Genomic DNA, 19423 nt, shown 5'->3' on the forward strand with positions numbered 1-19423 from the left:
AAATGTCCTTTTATGTGCAGTTGTCTTTTATTGTCCTTTTATCATTTTCAATTATATTTTTATTGTTTGTTACTGTTATTTCTTTTATTGAGTTTATTTATTATTTTATATTGACATTTTGGCATTTCTCTCACTCTGTTTTAACCCTACCTTTGCTTTAACCTCATCACTGTTTGCTGGCATCACACTCTGGGTCTCTGTTTTTTACCCCCTGAGTAAAACACTTTGTGTCTTTGAAAAGAAACAAAATGAGAAAGACGGGAAAACTGAGGGAACTGGACAAACTAAGAATAACAAGAAGAATAACTAAAAATTCAAAACTCAAACAAACTAACTAATGAGTCGAACCAGAAAAACTGGCTTTTTGCATTTATATTTAAAAAAAGCACTATAGGTATTTACAACTAGAACACAGCAACAAGATTGTGTGCAAGAGGTGGAAATTGCCGAATATTTGTAACTGTCCCTGCTGCATATGTATTTCTGGGAATTCCTTTCTCAAGGCACAAAATATAGGGAAGAAAATGTTTGAATTAAATACACAAACTGATTTACTAATAGATTGTGACATGCAATTTGCTGCTAGTTGCGCCGATATTCAACACAAAAAAGGCACGTCTTATTTTTTTGCACTTTATATTGAAATGACCTGATGCCTCCTATCCTTAGAAAACAGCGCAACTTTTGTAAATCACCTGTAAAATTAACCACACTTTTGAGTATGATCACTATTTGGAGATTGCACTCATACGGTATTTTGTATTTTAGTAAATGTGGCCCATAGTATCACAGTGTTACTAAACTAAAAACACTTCCTGAAAACTAAGAATTCATGAGTTAAAACACCAGAAGGAATTCACTTAAGAGCCCCTCCTCCCCCATGAAAGGTTGAGTTTGCAGAAATGTGTAGAGGAATTTAATTCAATTCAATTTTATTTATATAGCCCCAAATTACAACAACAGTTGTCTCAAGGCGCTTTATACTGTAAAGTAAAGACCCTGCAATAATACAGAGAAATTCCCAACAAGCATATGAACCCCTTTGAGCAAGTGTTTTGGCGACAGTTGGAAGGAAAAACTCCCTTTTAACAGGAAGAAACATCCAGCAGAACCAGGCTCAGTGAGGTGCAGCAGGACAGGACAAAGATACATTGTGGAAGAGATTCAGAGATAAATAATAACTAATAATAAAGATTTGGATCTCAATACTGTGGATGCTTAATCAGCATCTACACTAATTAAATGCAGAGAGGTATAAACACATAGTGAGTGTAAAAAGGTGAGTGAAGAAGAAACAGTGCATCATGGGAAGGCCCCAGCAGCTTAAGCTTATTGCAGTAAAACTAAGTGACAGGGGATTTCTAAGAATCGCCCCACAGTTCTTCAGCTGAGACACCTGAGTTAGAAAACACAAACACTGCAGAAGTTTTTCACTCGCGAGGGCAGTCATCACTGTCTGTGTTCTTTATTTATACAAGATTGTGTGTGTGTGTGTGTGTGTGTGTGTGTGTGTGTGTGTGCGTGTGTGTGTGTGTGTGTGTGTGTGTGTACAAAGATAACAACGTCATTTAGAGCAACAGGTTTTTCCCTTCTCTACATCTGAATGTTCTCTGAAGACAGGAAGCAGTTAGTAGCTGAATAAGTTCATCACCACAAAAGTTATTAGGTGAAAGGTCACGTAGACATGTAGATTGCTTAGTGATCAATAAAAAGAGCACATCTCATGAAGCTGATCACATTATATACAATTTTCCCTCTGACATTCCCTCCTGTAGATCAGAAAATGAAATGTGGCTGCAACACATCTTCTGTCTTAAAAGAACAGGTTTGCAAAGATGAGACCAAAGTGGACATGTTCGGCCACAGTGCCATGTCTAGTGAAAATCAAACAGGATATCAGCACAAACTCTTCATACCATCTGTCAAGCACGGTGGTGGAGGGCTGAGGATTTGGGTTTATTTTTCAGCCACCGGACCTGGGTACCTTACAGTCTCTGACTCCTCTGTAAAGCAAAGGATTTTAAAGAGCATAGCTTGTGGGACATGCAAAAATACAATGATCTCAAGCACAGCAGCAAAACTACAGCAGGTTGGAAGAAAAAGAAAAAGATCAAGGTGTTGTAATGGTTTAAAGTCCAGACCACAACCTGACTGAAGAAGTTGTGATGGGACCTTAAGAGAGCTGCACATAAACTAATGTTAGCAAACCGCGGTAAGCTGAAGCAAAGCTGTAAAAAACAGTGGGATAAAATTCCTCCACAATGATGTAAGAGACTGAGAAACTGTGTGGGAGTGGCCTGTTAGTGCTGCTAAAGGTTGCTTTACAAGAGACATGGTGTAATATTTCGTAGGTCATCTGAGGTTGTATTTACCTAATTTTAAGACTCGGTGAAGATAATTTTTTCCAATCGTGTCCTGATATGTAGAGCTAACAGGGAGAGTACTTTCTTTTTATGATGACTGAAACAATAAATAATGAAAACAAAAGTTTAAACATGCTTGGGCACAGCAGCAACTATTTCACTGTGAACACACATCACATGACTACTGACTTTTATATAAATATCTTGTGCTACAAATGAGTGGAGCACTAACTTCTCTTAAAATCTGGCCTCGAAACACAATGAAGTGAGCTGGGTGCTGATTATTTTTCAGCCATCTCTTATTTCGACTGGAGTTTGTCTACATTTGAACATCCATCTTTTCTTCTTTGTTTCTGACGAACATTTGAGGAAAATCTTTTTTTCTTTTTTCTTTTCTTTCAAAACACAGTGTGAAGTGTGCAAATCCTTGTACCGGCTGGTTGCTTATGGGGTAAACAGAGTTTTTCCAAAGCCGTGACACAGCCAAGAGATCTGCAGTCTGTGTGACATCAAGTAACATGACCTTTTTCTTACTTTTCTTCACTGAGAGGTAAAAATTACATCTCTCGGTGAAGAAACTATTCATGTATTGTTTCGGACAGTATGAATATGTTAAGACCCTCTGATGTTTCAGCAGTTTTTTTCTGCTTTCTGGCAGTGGCGCACGAAACATAAAAGTGCATAGCGTGTGCAGGCCGACTGAGGCGCAGGTAAGAATCTATTTATATCTTTTTATCAATGGAACGATCTTACTTTCATTTGTTTGTAACAGTCAAAAATGCATCTGCATGAACATGAATTCTGTTTTTCACTTGCTTGAACGTAAGTCTCAGCCATCAAAGTGAAACTACTGCTGAACTGAATATGAGCTCCCTGGGGCTCACAATGCACTGCGATATTCCATGCACGGATTCTTAATGTCCCATCTTTGGAGAAGTCAATTTAGGTACACAATGAAGCGGCAATTGGCGTGTGAGTGGCCTGAAAACAAGTCCAGGATACACTATGGCTGCTCTGCAAGCGTGTCCAAAATGGCATTTTGTATCCATGTGCGACTTAAAAAAGTGAAGCTACAGCTCACACAGGTGAGCCGCTCAGAGATAATGAAGATATTTCTATATTAAAAACATCTTCCAGGTAAAACACTAAAGAAGCAACTAAAATAGTGCGTGTGAAGCTGTCGAGTGTTTGTTTGTTTTTAAATGAATCTGACGATACGCAATTCTTCGAAGATCTTACTCGCCTTTACGCATACACTGGAGTTGCAGGAAGAGGCGACCTGACACCGTTTATTTCATTGGGACTTTTCACTCGAGAAACGTTATGGGTGGGGCTTGGTGAGGGGAAAGAAGAAGAGGGAAAACACGGTGATGTGTGTGCTGTGAATTCAAAGCTGGGTGGGTCCACAGAGTTTCACATTCCCAAATAACTCCCGCGCGGTGCGTTAAAGAGCGTTCAGGTAACGTTTCTGCTCTTTGCTTACTTGTAGAAAGGCGAAGGTTTACGGAGCACACTCTGTGAAACCCTCTTACGGATGGCTGAAGTGGTTTTTTTTTAAGCCTGTAGGAAAAACTTCAGTTACTTTAAGCGCAAGAAATATGACTGACCGCGAGCGCAAAAAAAGTCCTAAAAAGACGGGCAACTGGAAATTTGGCGCACTAACATAGCGTTGAATAGTCCGTGAGTTTATGCTGTGCTTATTATTGTTTTCTGTTGTCGTACTATCGCGCTCTTTTTAAAGTTATCGACTACAGTGCGGGCCCTGTGTGTGTCATCCGTTTGGGAATGCCGTCTTAACAAATGCGCCTTTATTGTCGACGGAAACGCTCGAAAGACGTAAAAAAAGAGGCTCAAAGCAAACTGCGGGCGTTTACAGGCGCAGTGATTGGTGCTAATGAATCTGAGCTGATTAATTATAATAAATAATAAATAAACGTAATGACAAAGATTGAAAGCACTGATGTGTTTGACACCAGATGTGTTTTATTCAAAAATGTTTATGCCTGCATGATTTCTGCAGTCTGGGCTTGTATAAAACGGCTTTCTTCTCTGTTACTGTTATTTCTTTGTTTCACACAGTTTCTCTCTCTGTGTGTAATTAATACTCCCTCGTGTACGAGTCCGTGTTACATACGTCTGCGCTTGCAAAATAAATAACGGTGTGCCTCCTTCCACCTCCCCCACCCCATTATCAGTTTTCAGAAGGCCATAATGTTGATGCTGGCAGCAATCGTTGTTCTGCACATAACCACCATCATCCTGCTCCTGGTGGCCGCCATTGACAATGTAAGATGATGTTATTTTCTGTATTAACTGGAGGAGATCTGACAGCGGTTTCTAGAAAATGTGTAACATATCTGCATGAACTTTAAATCTTTCCTTTGTGTCGTCAGGCCTGGTGGGTCGACAATTCAGTGTCAGCTGACCTGTGGGGCAGGTGGGACTTCTCAAACAATGTGTGGCATTACACAAATCTGAAAGGCTACCCAGAAGGTAAACTCCACAGATTTTTCCCCCCTGTTAAAGTTAGTGATTTTTCATTATTAATATAATGAAGGGCAAAGATGATGATGGAACAAATCATGTATTACACTGTTTACAGTAAATATTGTCAGTCTGAAATGAGTAGATCTGTAGGTAGTGGTGTTAATACAAACATAAAACTGAAAAGGCCGAATATTTCCTCACGCCTGTGTTATTATTGACTTTTTTATTATCTTGTTGCTGCAGATTATCTCCAGGCGGTGCAGGCCACTTCAGTGCTGGCCTGCGTTTTCACCATCCTTGCCTTGTTTGTGTTTGTGGCGCAGCTGTTCACCCTGCCCAAAGGAATGAGGTTCACCTTCACTGGCATTTTACAGATAATCGCCTGTAAGTTACCTGCAGTCTTGTTTCTTTTGGCTGACTTTATGATTTTCTCTGGAGGATGTGCGACTGACAAACCTGACATATGTGATTTTTGTCTAACTAAATAAGTTAGCACGACTCTCGAACTTAAAGCTTCATAAGGGATGTTGGTAAATAATTAAACTAATTTTTAGCCTCATCCGTTCAACAGGCCAATGGGCTCATTGCATGGCGAGGCATCTATCTATCTGTGTCAGTTCACAACAATCACCACTCCTCTTTCAGTACTGGGCAGAGTTTAATCGACTTACACACAAAGGTCATATAATGGCTTCTCACTACATGGATGTGGAGGAAGTGGTCTGACTGGTTGACACCCAAATTAGGAAGGTGTGGTCAGGGCTTTCCTGTTACCAGTGTTGATAACATGAGTAATACTGTCAGAGCAGTGACATCCTGATGCGTGCACATCATTTAATTTCAACACTATTATGCAGATTTAGATCAATGTAATCTGCAAAAAATAAGATTTATCTCATAATATAAAATATAAATAAGTCAATAAAATTATATTAATTCTTTCCAGTGGGCTGTCAGATTCAAATCAGATTCCGAGACACTGACCTGAGGCTGTTAGGTTGGATACTAAATTGGTATTATTAACATTAACTATTAATATCCACACCATTGTAACGTTTGTCTTCTGCAGCACGAAACGTTGCATCGAAGCGCAGGGCAAAGCTTCAGTTCTGAGAATGCTGATTAGCCTGCTTTTCCTCATTGCAGCCGCCACATACTTGCGTAAATACTTAAAGGCATATTTGCGCATTCACTACCACATCTAAGCATGCAGACACTCACACACACACACCAAATCTACCTCATTAAGGAGATATTAATACCACCAGAACTCTTTTGGCCTGCTCTTAATGTAAGAAAGACTTCTGAGAAGAGAGTAAAAGCTGTTTCATTTTCATGCGCTAGTTCAGCTTGTATGTATTTGAGATTACTGTACTTGTTATTATTTGTTTTTGCAATATGGTGAGTAAAAACAAGGAAAGGGTCTATTTTTGTTTGTTTTTATTAAGAGATGTTTGCAGGTAAACTTGCTATTTTCTTGCAGTTTCTAAACTGAAAATCAATGAACAGTTCATTTTTCTCTTTTGAATATTTGTTATTTCTCATTAATAATAATAGATAGATTACTAAAATAATGGGTAGCTGCAGCCCTGTCGTGTAATCATCAGTATTCCTGAGTTCAAACACTTTCATTTGGTGCTGAACAAGATGAATCTGCCCTCGATATGACTGTTTGAGAGACCCTTGACTACTCAGTGGATTTGAATTCTCATTAGTTTGTACAAAACAGCCAACCAGTGATTAGAAGTTCTTCACTTTCTGTGTGTACATCACACACTGCAATAACCAGTGAACTGTGATGGATCAGCAAGGTGAGCATGTTTGCATCTCAGACAAATGAAATCTGTAGAAAATCAGTAGACGCTGATCTCAGCCACAGCACAGCGGTGTGTTAGTCTTTTAGGTGACTTGAATGCTAGCGTCACAAATGAATGACGCATAGTTAACAAGTTCAAATAGTTAACAGTATCACATTTAACAGTGTGCTGCTTCTGTTAATGTCATGAGGTTCACTAGAAAAAAAAAGTTGTCCAGCACACCTGCTCCAGCATCCTCAGGTGTGCTGATTTCTCAACAACACCCCCAAACATTTTTGTTCGCCGTCAATGTGCAACAAAGCATCAAGTTTTCACATTTGAGAAGCAAAATCTAGAAAATGTATTCACTCACGAAAGCCCGAGCCACCTATCATGTCTATGCTTTGCTTCCAAGAAGCCAGGCTTTCTTTTTAAAGTAAGCGATAGTTCTCCAGGCTTCCTGGAGGTTTTTTAAAGTTTCATTGGACATCGGCTGCTTTTTATTTTAGTCAAGAAACGACATTTTCATGCAAATCCTCCTAACAAAAAGACCACAAACCGAGTCAGTTTTTTGCCACTATGTCATGTGTAAAAGAAAAAAAAAAGGTCCCGAGTGATTAAAATTTCATGCTTTAAGTTAATTATGCATTATCAGTGAGAGTACTACGAGCACATGAGAAACTCACACAAAGTGCGAATGTCATGAGTTCATAACACTGGAAAATTAACAAGGTGAAAGTGTCATGTCTTTCATTTCCTTGTGATTGCACTGGTCACATCATGAGCTTTATCTTATAATAGAAAAATAATTACTTCTTGATTGCCTTGTCTTGGTTGCATGTAATAATAATTTTCCCTCTTGCAGGCCTTTGCATAATGACAGGAGCCTCAATCTACACAGCCAAGCTCCACGTCAATGACACATCTGGAGGTTACGGACACTGCTACATCCTGGCGTGGATCTCGTTTGTCCTCACCTTCATCTTAGCGCTCACCTATTTCATCCTGCGTAAGAAGAAAGAGTGAGAGGAAAAACAGAGGGCAGGGCTCGTTCTCCTCTTTTAGAATTGATGAACACCATCTGAAGCTACGACTGTAGCAAAATGTCCAAATGCTAATGAGAGCCATTTGTTTATACAGCTTTTTAAAAATATATATATATAAAATGATATGGAGCAAATGCTAACATTACAAGTGTGAAACACATTTTTTCAGCAAAACTGACAAACAAAATAATGTTTTTTCTTTTTAATAATGTGACTAAAACGCCTCATAGAGCTGAATTATTGGGAATATTACCAGAACATAGCTAATAAATCAGTTATTTAGTCTTAAATAGTAGTAGTAGTTCAGACATAAGTACTTTAAAGGAATAGTGTGACATTTTGAGAAACGCTTATATTCGCTTTGGGTTGGTTTGTTTGTTGTCATTTTTTGCTAAAAAAAAAAAAAATGGCAAGATTGATTTGAGTGAACTTTTGGTCAGCTTAGCTTTAGTGAAACAGTCACTGAGCTGTACATGAGCATTTTTGGCTGGGTGCGAACAAAAAGGGGAGACTCTAACTTCAGAGGTGACGGCGGTTTGAAGCCAGTGTTTTCACATTTTCAGTTCTTCTGCTAAGACTGTGCATAAAAGATGGTCACAACTTCCGAGCTGCATTCTTCCTAACGACCAGCAGGGGGCGAATCTGTGCAGCGTGATTGCGTAGAAGACGATGGGAAGAGAAAACTGCTCAGGAAACTCTCTTTACATGGTCACGGTCTTTGTTTTGTTTTTTAAAACCTTGGTCCTCTTTAGTGTAGAAAGTCAAACAATTAGTATTAATCTCCTACTCAGCAAGATAGTAAATAATTTAGTCCCAAAATGTTTACCAGTTCCTTTAAGGTTCAGAAAGGTTGACGGAGACTAAATCTTATCATTTAATATGTTAAAATTCTGACTGAGGAGTAAAAACCGACAAATAACATTCCTGTTGTAGTACTTGAACAATCAGGAAATAACAATCCTTCATTTACAACTAGCTTTAATCATGTTAATCGTTATTTTACAGCTAGAAAAAAACAAATACATTATACATCAGTCTATGTACATTGTAACCATTATATTTTTAAGCTGCATTTTGTTTTTTTATTATTGTGTTTACTTATGTGTCTGTAGGGGGCTGCTATCATAAGAAAAGTACATGCATTTGTACAAGTGAAAATTAAGTGACCCAGGGATGGAGGACAGAGGTGTCATTGCACCATATTACAGAACTATGCAGTAGAAGATTTTGTTATATTGGAATTTAAGCCATGTTATGTCATTTATTAATAAAAATGATAAAACAAAGCTTTCGTGTTTAATCTACTAACCAGCTGTAAACACAATAAGTTCTTCTACATTTGAAACTTTTACATAATAAAAACATATGACGTGGTCCAGTTTTATAGTCTCCACTCAGATACACACATAACATTTATTCTTAGCTAAGCATTCCTAGCAACAGCAATCTGCACGTCTGAGGACAACATGAAGATAGTTCAGTTTGATTTCCAAACCTACGTGACTGAATAAGCACAAAGTTTAACATTTCTCTGAGTCCAAGTTACAACACTGGAGTTTGAAAACAACCCTTCTCCGGGCCTTACAACAGACCCATTCAGAAACAGGAATGTTCCATTATATAAAGTATCGTTCCCAGAGGAAGCGAATAAAACTGGACTGTATTAAATGCCTTGACCAGACGGCGTGATGCGCTCCTGAACCACCAGGTGGAGAAGATGGTTCTGTTCAGCTGTCAGAAACGGCCTGTAAGGGGAAAACCGCATAAAGCATGTGATCAATATGGAAAATTAAGAATGAGAAGCAGTAAAAGATGTTTCTCACATGATGGAAATTAACATTTGTAAATGCTTACCATAGGTCAGTCTGAAGAGACTTTAGAGACTCTGTGTCTTTCTCCTGACACGCCATCTGCAAAACAGATCTGCTGTTATTCACTGCACTAATAAAAACATAACTGCAGATTCAGAGGACCCTGACGAGGCCTCTGACTTGTTAATATTTATTCTCTGTTACCGGCCATTCATTCCCAAAGACAGAGCGTGCTCCTTCGAGAAGAAACTTTCTCTACATTACACATGATTATTTTTTATTAACTTTTTAATTTATACAGTTATTTTAAAAAAAAAAAAAGAAAAAAGGATGGCCTCTGTCAATTGTTATGTGTCACATATCAGGACGCAATAAAAAGAATTATTTGGTCCATAGTAGGTCTTAAAATTAGGTAAAGACATCCTGAGACATTGCATCATTATTTAACAAAACAGCTAAAAAAAACAAAAAACAGAAGCAGTGTGTGAAAAACATCAACTCAAGATTCAGTAAATTGTAGAACAACCTTAGTGGTGAGGTATGTGTCCTTTGTTTATGCACAGCTCTCTTAAGTTTGTGGTCTAAACTTTGGGCCTTGTTTCTTTTCTTTTTCAGCCATTCTCTGTTTGAGATTTGCTGCTGTGCTTGGGGTCCAAAGGACACTGTTCCAGAAGTATTGTAGTTTGTTCAGATGCAACTTTGCAAACTCAATGTTCTGAAAGCAGAGGCTTTATCGTATGCTTTAACTGTATGGTCATGCAATTTAACATGTATCCTGCTAACTGAGCCTATGAAATGCAGCTCTTGGGTTCTTTGCAGTTTCTCTGACCACTGGATAATCTAATCTTGGGATTCATTTGCTGGGACGTCCACTCCTGGGAAGACTGACAGGTATCTTGAATGTTTTCCACTTGTGACTGTCTCACTGCAGAATGATGGACCTCAAATTGTTTGGAATCAGCTTTATAATCCTGCCTAGATTGAAGGGCAGCGACAGCTGCTTCTCTCACATCATTGCTGATATCTTCCACATTGGCACTGTGATTATGAATGCTGCAGGCCAACAAACTGCCAAAACGTCTGTGCATTTGATTAGCAGCACCTGGTTGCTTCTTACTCTCTTAATACCTACAGAAGAACTAAAGGTGTTTTTCACACAGTGCTTCTATATTTTGGCTTCTCTGTAAAAATACCGACATGATGTAATGTGTCACGTGTTGCTTCTTTTTACTGTGACTGGAAAAACAAAAAGAATATTTTTAGTGTAAGAGGGAAAAATTCTGAGGCAGAAAACCTACAAAAAGCTGGCAAACTGCAAATGCTGAAGCAAAAACAAACAAACAAAAAAAAAAAAGAATCACTTCACTGCCAAAGGAAAAAAAACAAAACAAACTTCAACACACACAATACATCACTGTCATATGAAGGGCGTGAAGACCATTATTTTTCCTGTACGAGACAGGAAGACTCAGACCGTGTTATCATGAAACTCACCACTACGGACTGCAGGAGCAGGAAAACATTCTCAGGCAGGAAGGTCACTGAAACAGAAGACAAAAAACAACATTTACACAACTTCAATAAGTGCGCAGGATTAATAACACATTATTATACTCAAGTAGTCGAGTGCTGAGGTGAATTTACATTGGCTGTGAGGATCAAAGGACTCCCACGCGTATCTCTCCAGGGTCTGGGCGTGTTCTGGTAACAACTTCTGAGGTGGAGGCTGCACCAAAAAAACAAAACAAAAAACAAAACCATTACAACGTGCGACTATTTAAGTTCTGCTGCACCAACAATCCTGAATTTTTCAAGATGCACAGTAATTACTGTAATATGCTGGATAAATAATTAACATTGTCATTAAGTGTAATTGCATTGTTACTGTGGTGGTTTAAAACAGCTTTAAAAAACTATTCTGCTTTCTAACAGTTCACTGATTGGCCAGCGGAGGGCTGTTTGACACTCAAGTACAGGGGAGTGTTTATGCTGCTGAATGTATATGGTTAAAATAAAGAAATAGAACTCTATGCAATGCAAACAGGTGCTTTCATTATGCTAATGTGTCTCCTCAGCTTTCTCACTCGAGTCTCAGCTCCTCGCTGCGAGAATTAAGTGTGAGAGGCAGTGAAGAGACGTGAAACCGGAGGGTCCGAAGCTGCCAAATGAGAAATGCTTGCATTAATAGCTCGAGTCTCACGTCACGTCAAACTGTGTGTCGCATGTGGAGATGCAGTACTTGTATCAGGATACATTAAGACCAGCTTTTTCTCACTCTGTGCCTCCTCTCTCCTTGCAGTGCATTTAATTCAATTCAATTTTCAATTCAATTCAATTCAATTCAATTTTATTTATATAGCGCCAAATCACAACAAATGTCGCCTCAAGGCGCTTCATAGATACAGAGAAAAGCCCAACAATCATATGACCCCCTATGAGCAAGCACTTTGGCGACAGTGGGAAGGAAAAACTCCCTTTTAACAGGAAGAAACCTCCGGCAGAACCAGGCTCAGGGAGGGGCGGCCATCTGCTGCGACCGGTTGGGGTGAGAGAAGGAAGACAGGATAAAAGACATGCTGTGGAAGAGAGACAGAGATTAATAACAGATATGATTCAATACAGAGAGGTCTATTAACACATAGTGAGTGAGAAAGGTGACTGGAAAGGAAAAACTCAATGCATCATGGGAATCCCCCGGCAGCCTACATCTATTGCAGCATAACTAAGGGAGGATTCAGGGTCACCTGGTCCAGCCCTAACTATATGCTTTAGCAAAAAGGAAAGTTTTAAGCCTAATCTTAAAAGTAGAGATAGTGTCTGTCTCCCGAATCCAAACTGGAAGCTGGTTCCACAGAAGAGGGGCCTGAAAACTGAAGGCTCTCCCTCCCATTCTACTTTTAAATACTCTAGGAACAACAAGTAGGCCTGCAGAGTGGGAGCGAAGTGCTCTAATAGGGTGATATGGTACTACAAGGTCATTAAGATAAGATGGGGCCTGATTATTTAAGACCTTGTATGTGAGGAGCAGGATTTTGAATTCAATTCTGGATTTAACAGGAAGCCAATGAAGGGAAGCCAAAACAGGAGAAATATGCTCTCTCTTTCTAGTCCCTGTCAGTACTCTTGCTGCAGCATTTTGGATTAACTGAAGGCTTTTCAATGAGTTTTTTGGACATCCTGATAATAATGAATTGCAGTAGTCCAGCCTGGAAGTAATAAATGCATGAACTAGTTTTTCAGCATCACTCTGAGACAGGATATTTCTAATTTTAGAGATGTTGCGCAAATGGAAGAACGCAGTCTTACATATTTGTTTAATATGTGCGTTGAAGGACATATCCTGGTCAAAAATGACTCCAAGGTTCCTCACAGTGTTACTGGAGGCCAAGGTAATGCCATCCAGAGTAAGAATCTGGTTAGATACCATATTTCTAAGCTTTTCAGCGCCGAGTACAATGACCTCAGTTTTATCTGAGTTAAGAAGCAGAAAGTTAGTGGCCATCCAAGTCTTTATGTCTTTAAGACATTCCTGCAGTTTAACTAATTGGTGTGTGTTATCTGGCTTTATGGACAGATAGAGCTGGGTGTCATCTGCATAGCAGTGAAAATGTATGCTATGTCTTCTAATGATGCTGCCTAGGGGAAGCATGTATAATGTAAACAGAATTGGTCCTAGCACTGAACCCTGTGGAACTCCATAATTAACCTCAGTGTGTGAAGAGGACTCTCCATTTACATGCACAAATTGGAGTCTATTAGATAGATATGATACAAACCACTGCAGTGCAATACCTGTAATACCTACAGCATGTTCTAATCGCTCTAACAGGATATTATGGTCAACAGTATCGAATGCTGCACTAAGGTCAAGAAGGACAAGCACAGAGATGAGTCCACTGTCAGAGGCCATAAGAAGATCATTTGTAACCTTCACTAAAGCTGTTTCTGTGCTGTGATGAACTCTGAAACCTGACTGAAACTCTTCAAATAAACCATTCCTCTGCAGATGATCTGTTAGCTGTTTGACAACTACTCTTTCAAGGATTTTTGATATGAAAGGAAGGTTGGAGATTGGCCTATAATTAGCTAAGACTGCTGGGTCTAGAGATGGCTTTTTGAGTAAAGGTTTAACTGCAGCCACCTTGAAGGCCTGTGGTACATAGCCGATTATTAGAGATAGGTTGATCATATATAAGATCGAAGAATTAATCAATGACAGGACTTCTTTGAGCAGTTTTGTAGGAATGGGGTCTAAAAGACACGTTGATGGTTTGGAGGAAGTAATTATTGAAGTTAACTCAGAAAGATCGATTGGAGAAAAAGAGTCTAACTTAACATCAATGGAACTAAGAGTAGCTGTAGATAATATTACATCTGTGGGATGATTATTGGTAATTTTTTCTCTAATGATAAAAATTTTATTTGTGAAGAAGTTCATGAAGTCATCACTAGTTAACGTTAAAGGGATGGTTGGCTCAAAAGAGCTCTGACTTTTAAAGTACACTATATTTCCAACTGTGTACTGTGATAGGATGCCACCTGTTCAACAAGTCCACTTGTGAAATTTCCTCACTACTAAATATTCCACAGTCAGCTGTTAGTGGTGTTATAATGACATGGAAGTGATTGGGAATGACAGCAACTCAGTCATGAAGTGGCAGAGCACGTAAAATCACAGAGTGGGGTCAGTGGATGTTGAGACACACAATGCAAAGAGTTCTCCAACTTTCTGCAGAGTCAACTGCTACAGACCTTCGAACCTCATGTTGCCCCTCGGACTCAGCCCCTCAGTTCCAGTGAAAGAAACGTAATGCTTCAGCATAACAAGGTATTTCAGACAATTTTATATTCCCAACTTTGTAGAAATAGTCTGTCAATGGTACTTTCCTGTTTCAAAAAGACTGCACACGAGTGCAGAAAGCAAGGTCCATAAAGACAAGGATGAGCAAATTTGGTGTGAAGAATTTAACTGGCCTGCAGAGTCCTGACCTCAACCTGACAGAAAACCTTTTGGATGAATTAGAGTGGAGACTGCGAGCCGGGCCTTTTCACCCAACATCCGTGACTGACCTCACAAATGTGCTTCTGGAAGACTGGTCAAAAATTCCCATAAACAAACTCCTAAACCTTGTGGAATGAATTCCCAGAAAGGCTGAAGCTGTTATAGCTACAAAGGGTGGGTCGACATTATATTAAACTATGGATTAAGAATGGGACATCACTCAAGTTCATATGAGTGAGAAGGCAGCTGCACGAATACTTTTGGCAATATAGTATATTTGAAGAGTGAATTTAAAGGTATTTATTGCAACTACCTATAAATAAAAAAACTTGTTAAAGTGCATATTCACATAAATTTAAACAAATGGCCTGAATCATACCTTCAAAAACACAACACTGAACATGACTTTCCACTCAAGTCTGCAGTGAGAGAGGTTGTTTTAATTATCAGCAAAACCGATGAGCTTACCTCAAGCAACATGAGCAGAAGCACCCTGGATATCTCACATTTTGCCACAATGTCCAAAAAGGCACCTTTGTTGCCAAGAAAGTAAAATTAAAGATGAGAAATTAAGACATTTTTCCTCTTAGTGCAAATAACATGAAAAATCTGCACAGCAGCGAAAAAAAGACAATCATGAGGGAATGCTGCTCTTAATTATCCCAGTTTTCAAGTTGAATTGTGTTAATCAATTTAAGATACTGGATACAGCTTTAGTTAAGAAAACACAAACTGCTAAGGCTGTAATAACACCCCATCTTTACAAAACTCTGCTAATATCATTTTTTATCAGATGCTCACCAACAGGGGTGATGGAGCCTGGTAGCTGCAGTCCTTTCTCCTGACAGATCAGCTGCATCTCTGTGAACACTGACAAAGCACCGTCATAATCACCTGGAAAAGAAAAAAGAAAAATCATGAAAACACAAACTCACAAACACAAGTCACGTCAGATCCTGTTTGCACAGCAAACAAACTGCAGCTACCCAATCAGAACCGACAGAACTCACGGGTGAGGATTTTACACGTGGCCATTTCTCCCATCGACAGCAAAGCTTCAATGGGTGTTTGCGTCTGTAACTCTGCAGCCCTCTGATAATGAACAATAGCCTCTCCTGGTCTGTTCATCTCCTATTGAGGAAGACAGGAGAGTAACGATGAATCCTTTTTTCCATCATTTGCTTAAAAAAAAAAAAAACACCCCCCAAAAAAAGCAATTCTGGGTCATTTATCCTGAGAGACAGCAGCTTTACCTTGAGCGCGTTGCCAAGTTCCAAACACAGGCTGGCTGCCATCACAGGCTGGTTCATCTCAATATACACCTGCAATTCATTTGTACATCAGAATTCAGTCACTATACAAGAATGTACTCCACAATCTTTTCTCCAGACCCCGATCTAATGAAATATTCCATGGTGAATCTGCTTTATTTGCTGATTTCTTCTGGAGTGCATTTACTGCATCAAACACTAAAAATCTATTTGAAAACTAGAGCTGATCATACCTTAGTGGCGAAGCTATAGCAGTTGAGAGCAGCCTGGAGGTGTTCATCAAAGCCTGGAGCCTGCAGTGCCCTGTTCTCCTTCTCAGATGAGAGGAAGAGGCGAGCAGCGTCAGTTAATGCCAGTGCCTCTCCAGGAGCATTAAAGAGAGTCTGCTCACACCTGCAGTCAAGACATCGAGGATGTATAACAACAGCCGATAGGTCACTGTCATGACTATGAATGCTACGCTCTCCCTGTGGGCCAATTAAGACTACTGCTGACCACTGAGGACTCATCACTCCACTGACTGTACCTTTATGTAACAACCTCACATGCTGTTTCTTTGTTTTTTTAAACAAGAAAAGGTAGTGATCTGCTCTAAATATTTTAAGCTAAAAAATATAATATTAGATTTATAGAACTTAAAAAACTGATAACAAACATGCGTGCCATTTGAAAGCTAAATAAGCTAATTATGACATAAATATAATAATAAAAGTGTGAATTTTTTTATCTAAATGTCCTCATGAGGACATGCTACTTATACTTTTGCCAAAAATTTCATGTGTCTGAAAAAAATGATAGCGGACGTAGGAAAAATAACTAAAATTTACTTATTACACGGCAGCGTTATGTGGTGAAACCACAATGAGTAACGGCATTATTTTCAAGCTTCAAGTCAGCCCCCTCTTAAAGTCTTTTATGCTTGGTTCTACACTTGAATCTTTTATGACCTGAATGTAGGACAAGCGTGTGAATATTTGATCAATAAACCTGAGTGTGATCCTTGAGCATTTCACCCCAAAATAATGATGATGAGAAAGTTTCTGCAGTTTTCTGGCAGAGATCCCAGAAATTTTGGAAGCAAGCAGAAGGATTTACTCCCAGTCTTCTACAAGAACATCAGTGAAATCAAGCGCCTCGTTACTGAGTGGAGTGGCTCAGCTCACGAGGCAGAGCAGGTCATCTGCTAATCAGAAGGGTTGGTGGTTCGATCCCTGGCTGCTCCAATCTGCATGCCAAATATCCTTGTGCAAGATACCAACCCAAGAGAGTCTCACCCATCAGAATATGAATGTGTGCAAATGTTAGGCAGAAAGCACTTAAAGAAAGAGGATAGAATAAAAGTGCTTGTGTGGGTGAATGAGGGAAGTTGTGCAAAGCACTTTGAGTGCTCAGCTAGACTAGAAAAGTGCTATACAAGAACCAGTCCATTTACCTACTTCCATAGACAAAATCAAGCTATGAACAATATCACTTTGCTATATACAGTCTCTCTCTCACACACAAACACACACGGAAAAGTGTGTGTCTGTGTTAAGGCAATAAGTCTGTGTTACTGTATTTGAAATCTATGCATTTTTACCGGTTTGTGCATGGACTGCACAAGTATCTGGATCTGTTATTGAGGAACTGCTCTCCATTCCTGGGTGAGTGCAGTCTGCAGCTGTGCAGTGCACACTGCTTGTTGACTCAGCATGTACCAGGCATGTTAGATAGGAAACATATCAGGGTTAATGCTGGCCAAGGAAGTCTCAGGATACACCACTGATCTAGAAAGCCCTGCACTACTCTGGCACTGGAGGAGCAGCATTATCCAACTGAAACAACTGCTAGATGGGCGCTGCCACATGAATGGCACAAGTACAGGCGAGAGGACCTCATCACAGTGCCTCTGTTTACTCAGATGCCAAAAGTCCAGATTTGGTGAGATGACCACCTCCTGGAGGTGCCATAGTGGTCAGGCACAATATGTGCCATGGAGTGGTTAAGGGTTGGTACTAGGGATGTTCCTGGTGACTAATAATTTCTTAGTCGACTAAGAAATAACTAGTGTACAACTAGGAAGCTGTATAGTTGAACTTTGGAATTGTTTAATGTCAAAAACTCTCTAAACGAAGGAACAGCCTCAACTGGTTCCTGTTGATGTAGAGGAGCAGCAGCTCTATCTGTATCCCTCCTGAATGGATGAACTCCTCACCCTATCGCTAAGGAAAAGCTCATCCTACTTTCAGAGCAAGCTTTTTTTTTTTTTTACCACTTGTATCTGCGAGCTCAGTTTTTGGCCTTAAAAAAAAAAACAACTAGCAATAATGGTGTTAACATAAAGATCAAGCTGAGATTTATAGCATTTCTGACCAATGACACACCATCTGGTGGCAGATAGCTGCATAGCATTAGGACGCAACAATTTACCAGAATTGGTTATCAATTAAAATGCAAAACAATTAGATTAAACGACTAGTACATCTTGTACAAACTAGTGAGAATAGCAACAAGCCAGCTAGTTACATAAATTCCCTAGTTGGGACTCTGGTTGTCCAGTCCTTAGCTGTTATTCCTGTTGCTCTATGTATGCAGGACAAACGCTGCTGTTCTACATGGTTCTGCAAGAGCATTTTTCTTGTTAGAAGGGAGTTTTTCCTTCCCACCGTTGCAAAGTGCTTGCTCATGGTGGGTTGCTTAATTGTTGGGGTTTTTCTCCAGATTATTGTGGGGTCTTTACTTGTGCGAGGTGCTTTTACACCATAAGGTGCCTGTTGCTGTGCTTTGGCACAATTCAGTTGAATTGAATACGGATCCACTCACCGAGCCATGGCCAGGTTACAGAAGGCAGCATACTGAAGGCAGTCCTGCTGCTTCAGCTCCTTTGCCAGCTGACCTGAAAGCACAGGTAAAGACAAGCCTGGTGACATTTATTCAGCCTCTATCATTTAACAGCACAGGAGAGGCACCGACTCTTCTGTGCGGCAGTATAGGCTGGATCACAGCATTTACATGGATGGACTAATGTGGCACTCACCAAATTGCTCACTTGCCTCCGCCACATTGGGCTTCCGAAGAAAACGCCTACAAAAGAAAACAAAGTATTTTCACATTTTAAAACATCTTAGATAGCCAACTGTGATACACGCCAGCTAGATAAACATAGAATATCAGTACTGTGGCAAACTACCGGCTAGTTATGGGTTAATAATAATAATAATAATAATAATAATGGATTGCATTTATATAGCGCTTTTCGGGGCCCTCAAAGCGCTTTACAATTAGCTGTCAAACAGCACCAACAACTCATCGCTTATTTTTCGATTAACCTGGGCTAAATATCTCAAAATGACCAAATATTTCACTACAAAACAAGCAAATGGCTAACAGTAACGCTAGCTTAGCCTATTAGCACTAGCTGAAAGCCGTTACCTCGCATTCAGTCTAAATAACAAATTAGCTATTCCCGATATTCGTTCGTCTTTCTTCTTAAACAAAGCCATTTCAAAGCCTTACTTTTTCAGTTTATTTGACACAGCTCGGTATCTCGCCAGAAAATCGCCCTCCGCAGCCATGATCAATGCAGGCAAACAAACCACACCAGGAAGTCCAAGTGACAGCAGCCTCAACTCACGATTTCATTGGTCGGCGTCGGCAATTGGGTGACG

General features: G+C 39.6%; 2 protein-coding genes across 4 annotated transcripts; one reads left to right on the forward strand and one right to left on the reverse strand.

The window, feature by feature from the left end:
- Positions 1-3691: 3691 nt before the first annotated feature.
- emp1a (epithelial membrane protein 1a) lies at positions 3692-8978 on the forward strand. 2 transcript variants are annotated; one of them, XM_006787351.2, is made up of 5 exons: positions 3692-3822; positions 4559-4649; positions 4757-4856; positions 5094-5234; positions 7512-8978. In XM_006787351.2, exons 2-5 carry the CDS (start codon positions 4575-4577, stop codon positions 7670-7672), a joined length of 477 nt encoding a protein of 158 aa, XP_006787414.1. In that variant the 5' UTR covers positions 3692-3822; positions 4559-4574; the 3' UTR covers positions 7673-8978. The 2 variants fall into 2 exon arrangements, with proteins under 2 accessions (XP_006787414.1, XP_035762179.1); XM_035906286.2 differs by having other exon boundaries at positions 3711-3760.
- f8a (coagulation factor VIII associated) lies at positions 8654-19370 on the reverse strand. Of its 2 annotated transcripts, XM_006787350.3 has the most exons (12): positions 19272-19370; positions 18793-18839; positions 18579-18651; positions 16010-16169; positions 15759-15827; positions 15516-15636; positions 15307-15399; positions 14974-15038; positions 11148-11229; positions 10998-11044; positions 9547-9602; positions 8654-9437 (listed from the first exon to the last, which is right to left on the reverse strand). In XM_006787350.3, the coding sequence occupies exons 1-12, from the start codon at positions 19328-19330 to the stop codon at positions 9356-9358; spliced, it is 954 nt and encodes a 317-aa protein (XP_006787413.2). In that variant the 5' UTR covers positions 19331-19370; the 3' UTR covers positions 8654-9355. The 2 variants fall into 2 exon arrangements, 1 of the variants encoding a protein (XP_006787413.2); XR_015719131.1 differs by lacking the exons at positions 8654-9437; positions 9547-9602 and having other exon boundaries at positions 11018-11044; positions 11148-12079.
- Positions 19371-19423: the final 53 nt, after the last annotated feature.

The sequence above is a fragment of the Neolamprologus brichardi genome, chromosome 6, assembly GCF_056152115.1.
Source record: "Neolamprologus brichardi isolate AB-2024 chromosome 6, ASM5615211v1, whole genome shotgun sequence".
Lineage (NCBI taxonomy): Eukaryota > Metazoa > Chordata > Actinopteri > Cichliformes > Cichlidae > Neolamprologus > Neolamprologus brichardi.

Coding starts and splice junctions, on each gene's coding strand:
- emp1a (XM_006787351.2), top strand. CDS start 4,575: ATGTTGATGCTGGCAGCAATCGTTGTTCTGCACATAACCACCATCATC. Junction 4,650..4,756: donor TGGTGGCCGCCATTGACAAT/GTAAGATGATGT, acceptor TTGTGTCGTCAG/GCCTGGTGGGTCGACAATTC. Junction 4,857..5,093: donor TCTGAAAGGCTACCCAGAAG/GTAAACTCCACA, acceptor TTGTTGCTGCAG/ATTATCTCCAGGCGGTGCAG.
- f8a (XM_006787350.3), bottom strand. CDS start 19,330: ATGGCTGCGGAGGGCGATTTTCTGGCGAGATACCGAGCTGTGTCAAAT. Junction 15,828..16,009: donor GCTATAGCTTCGCCACTAAG/GTATGATCAGCT, acceptor AATGAATTGCAG/GTGTATATTGAGATGAACCA. Junction 15,637..15,758: donor AACTTGGCAACGCGCTCAAG/GTAAAGCTGCTG, acceptor CTTCCTCAATAG/GAGATGAACAGACCAGGAGA.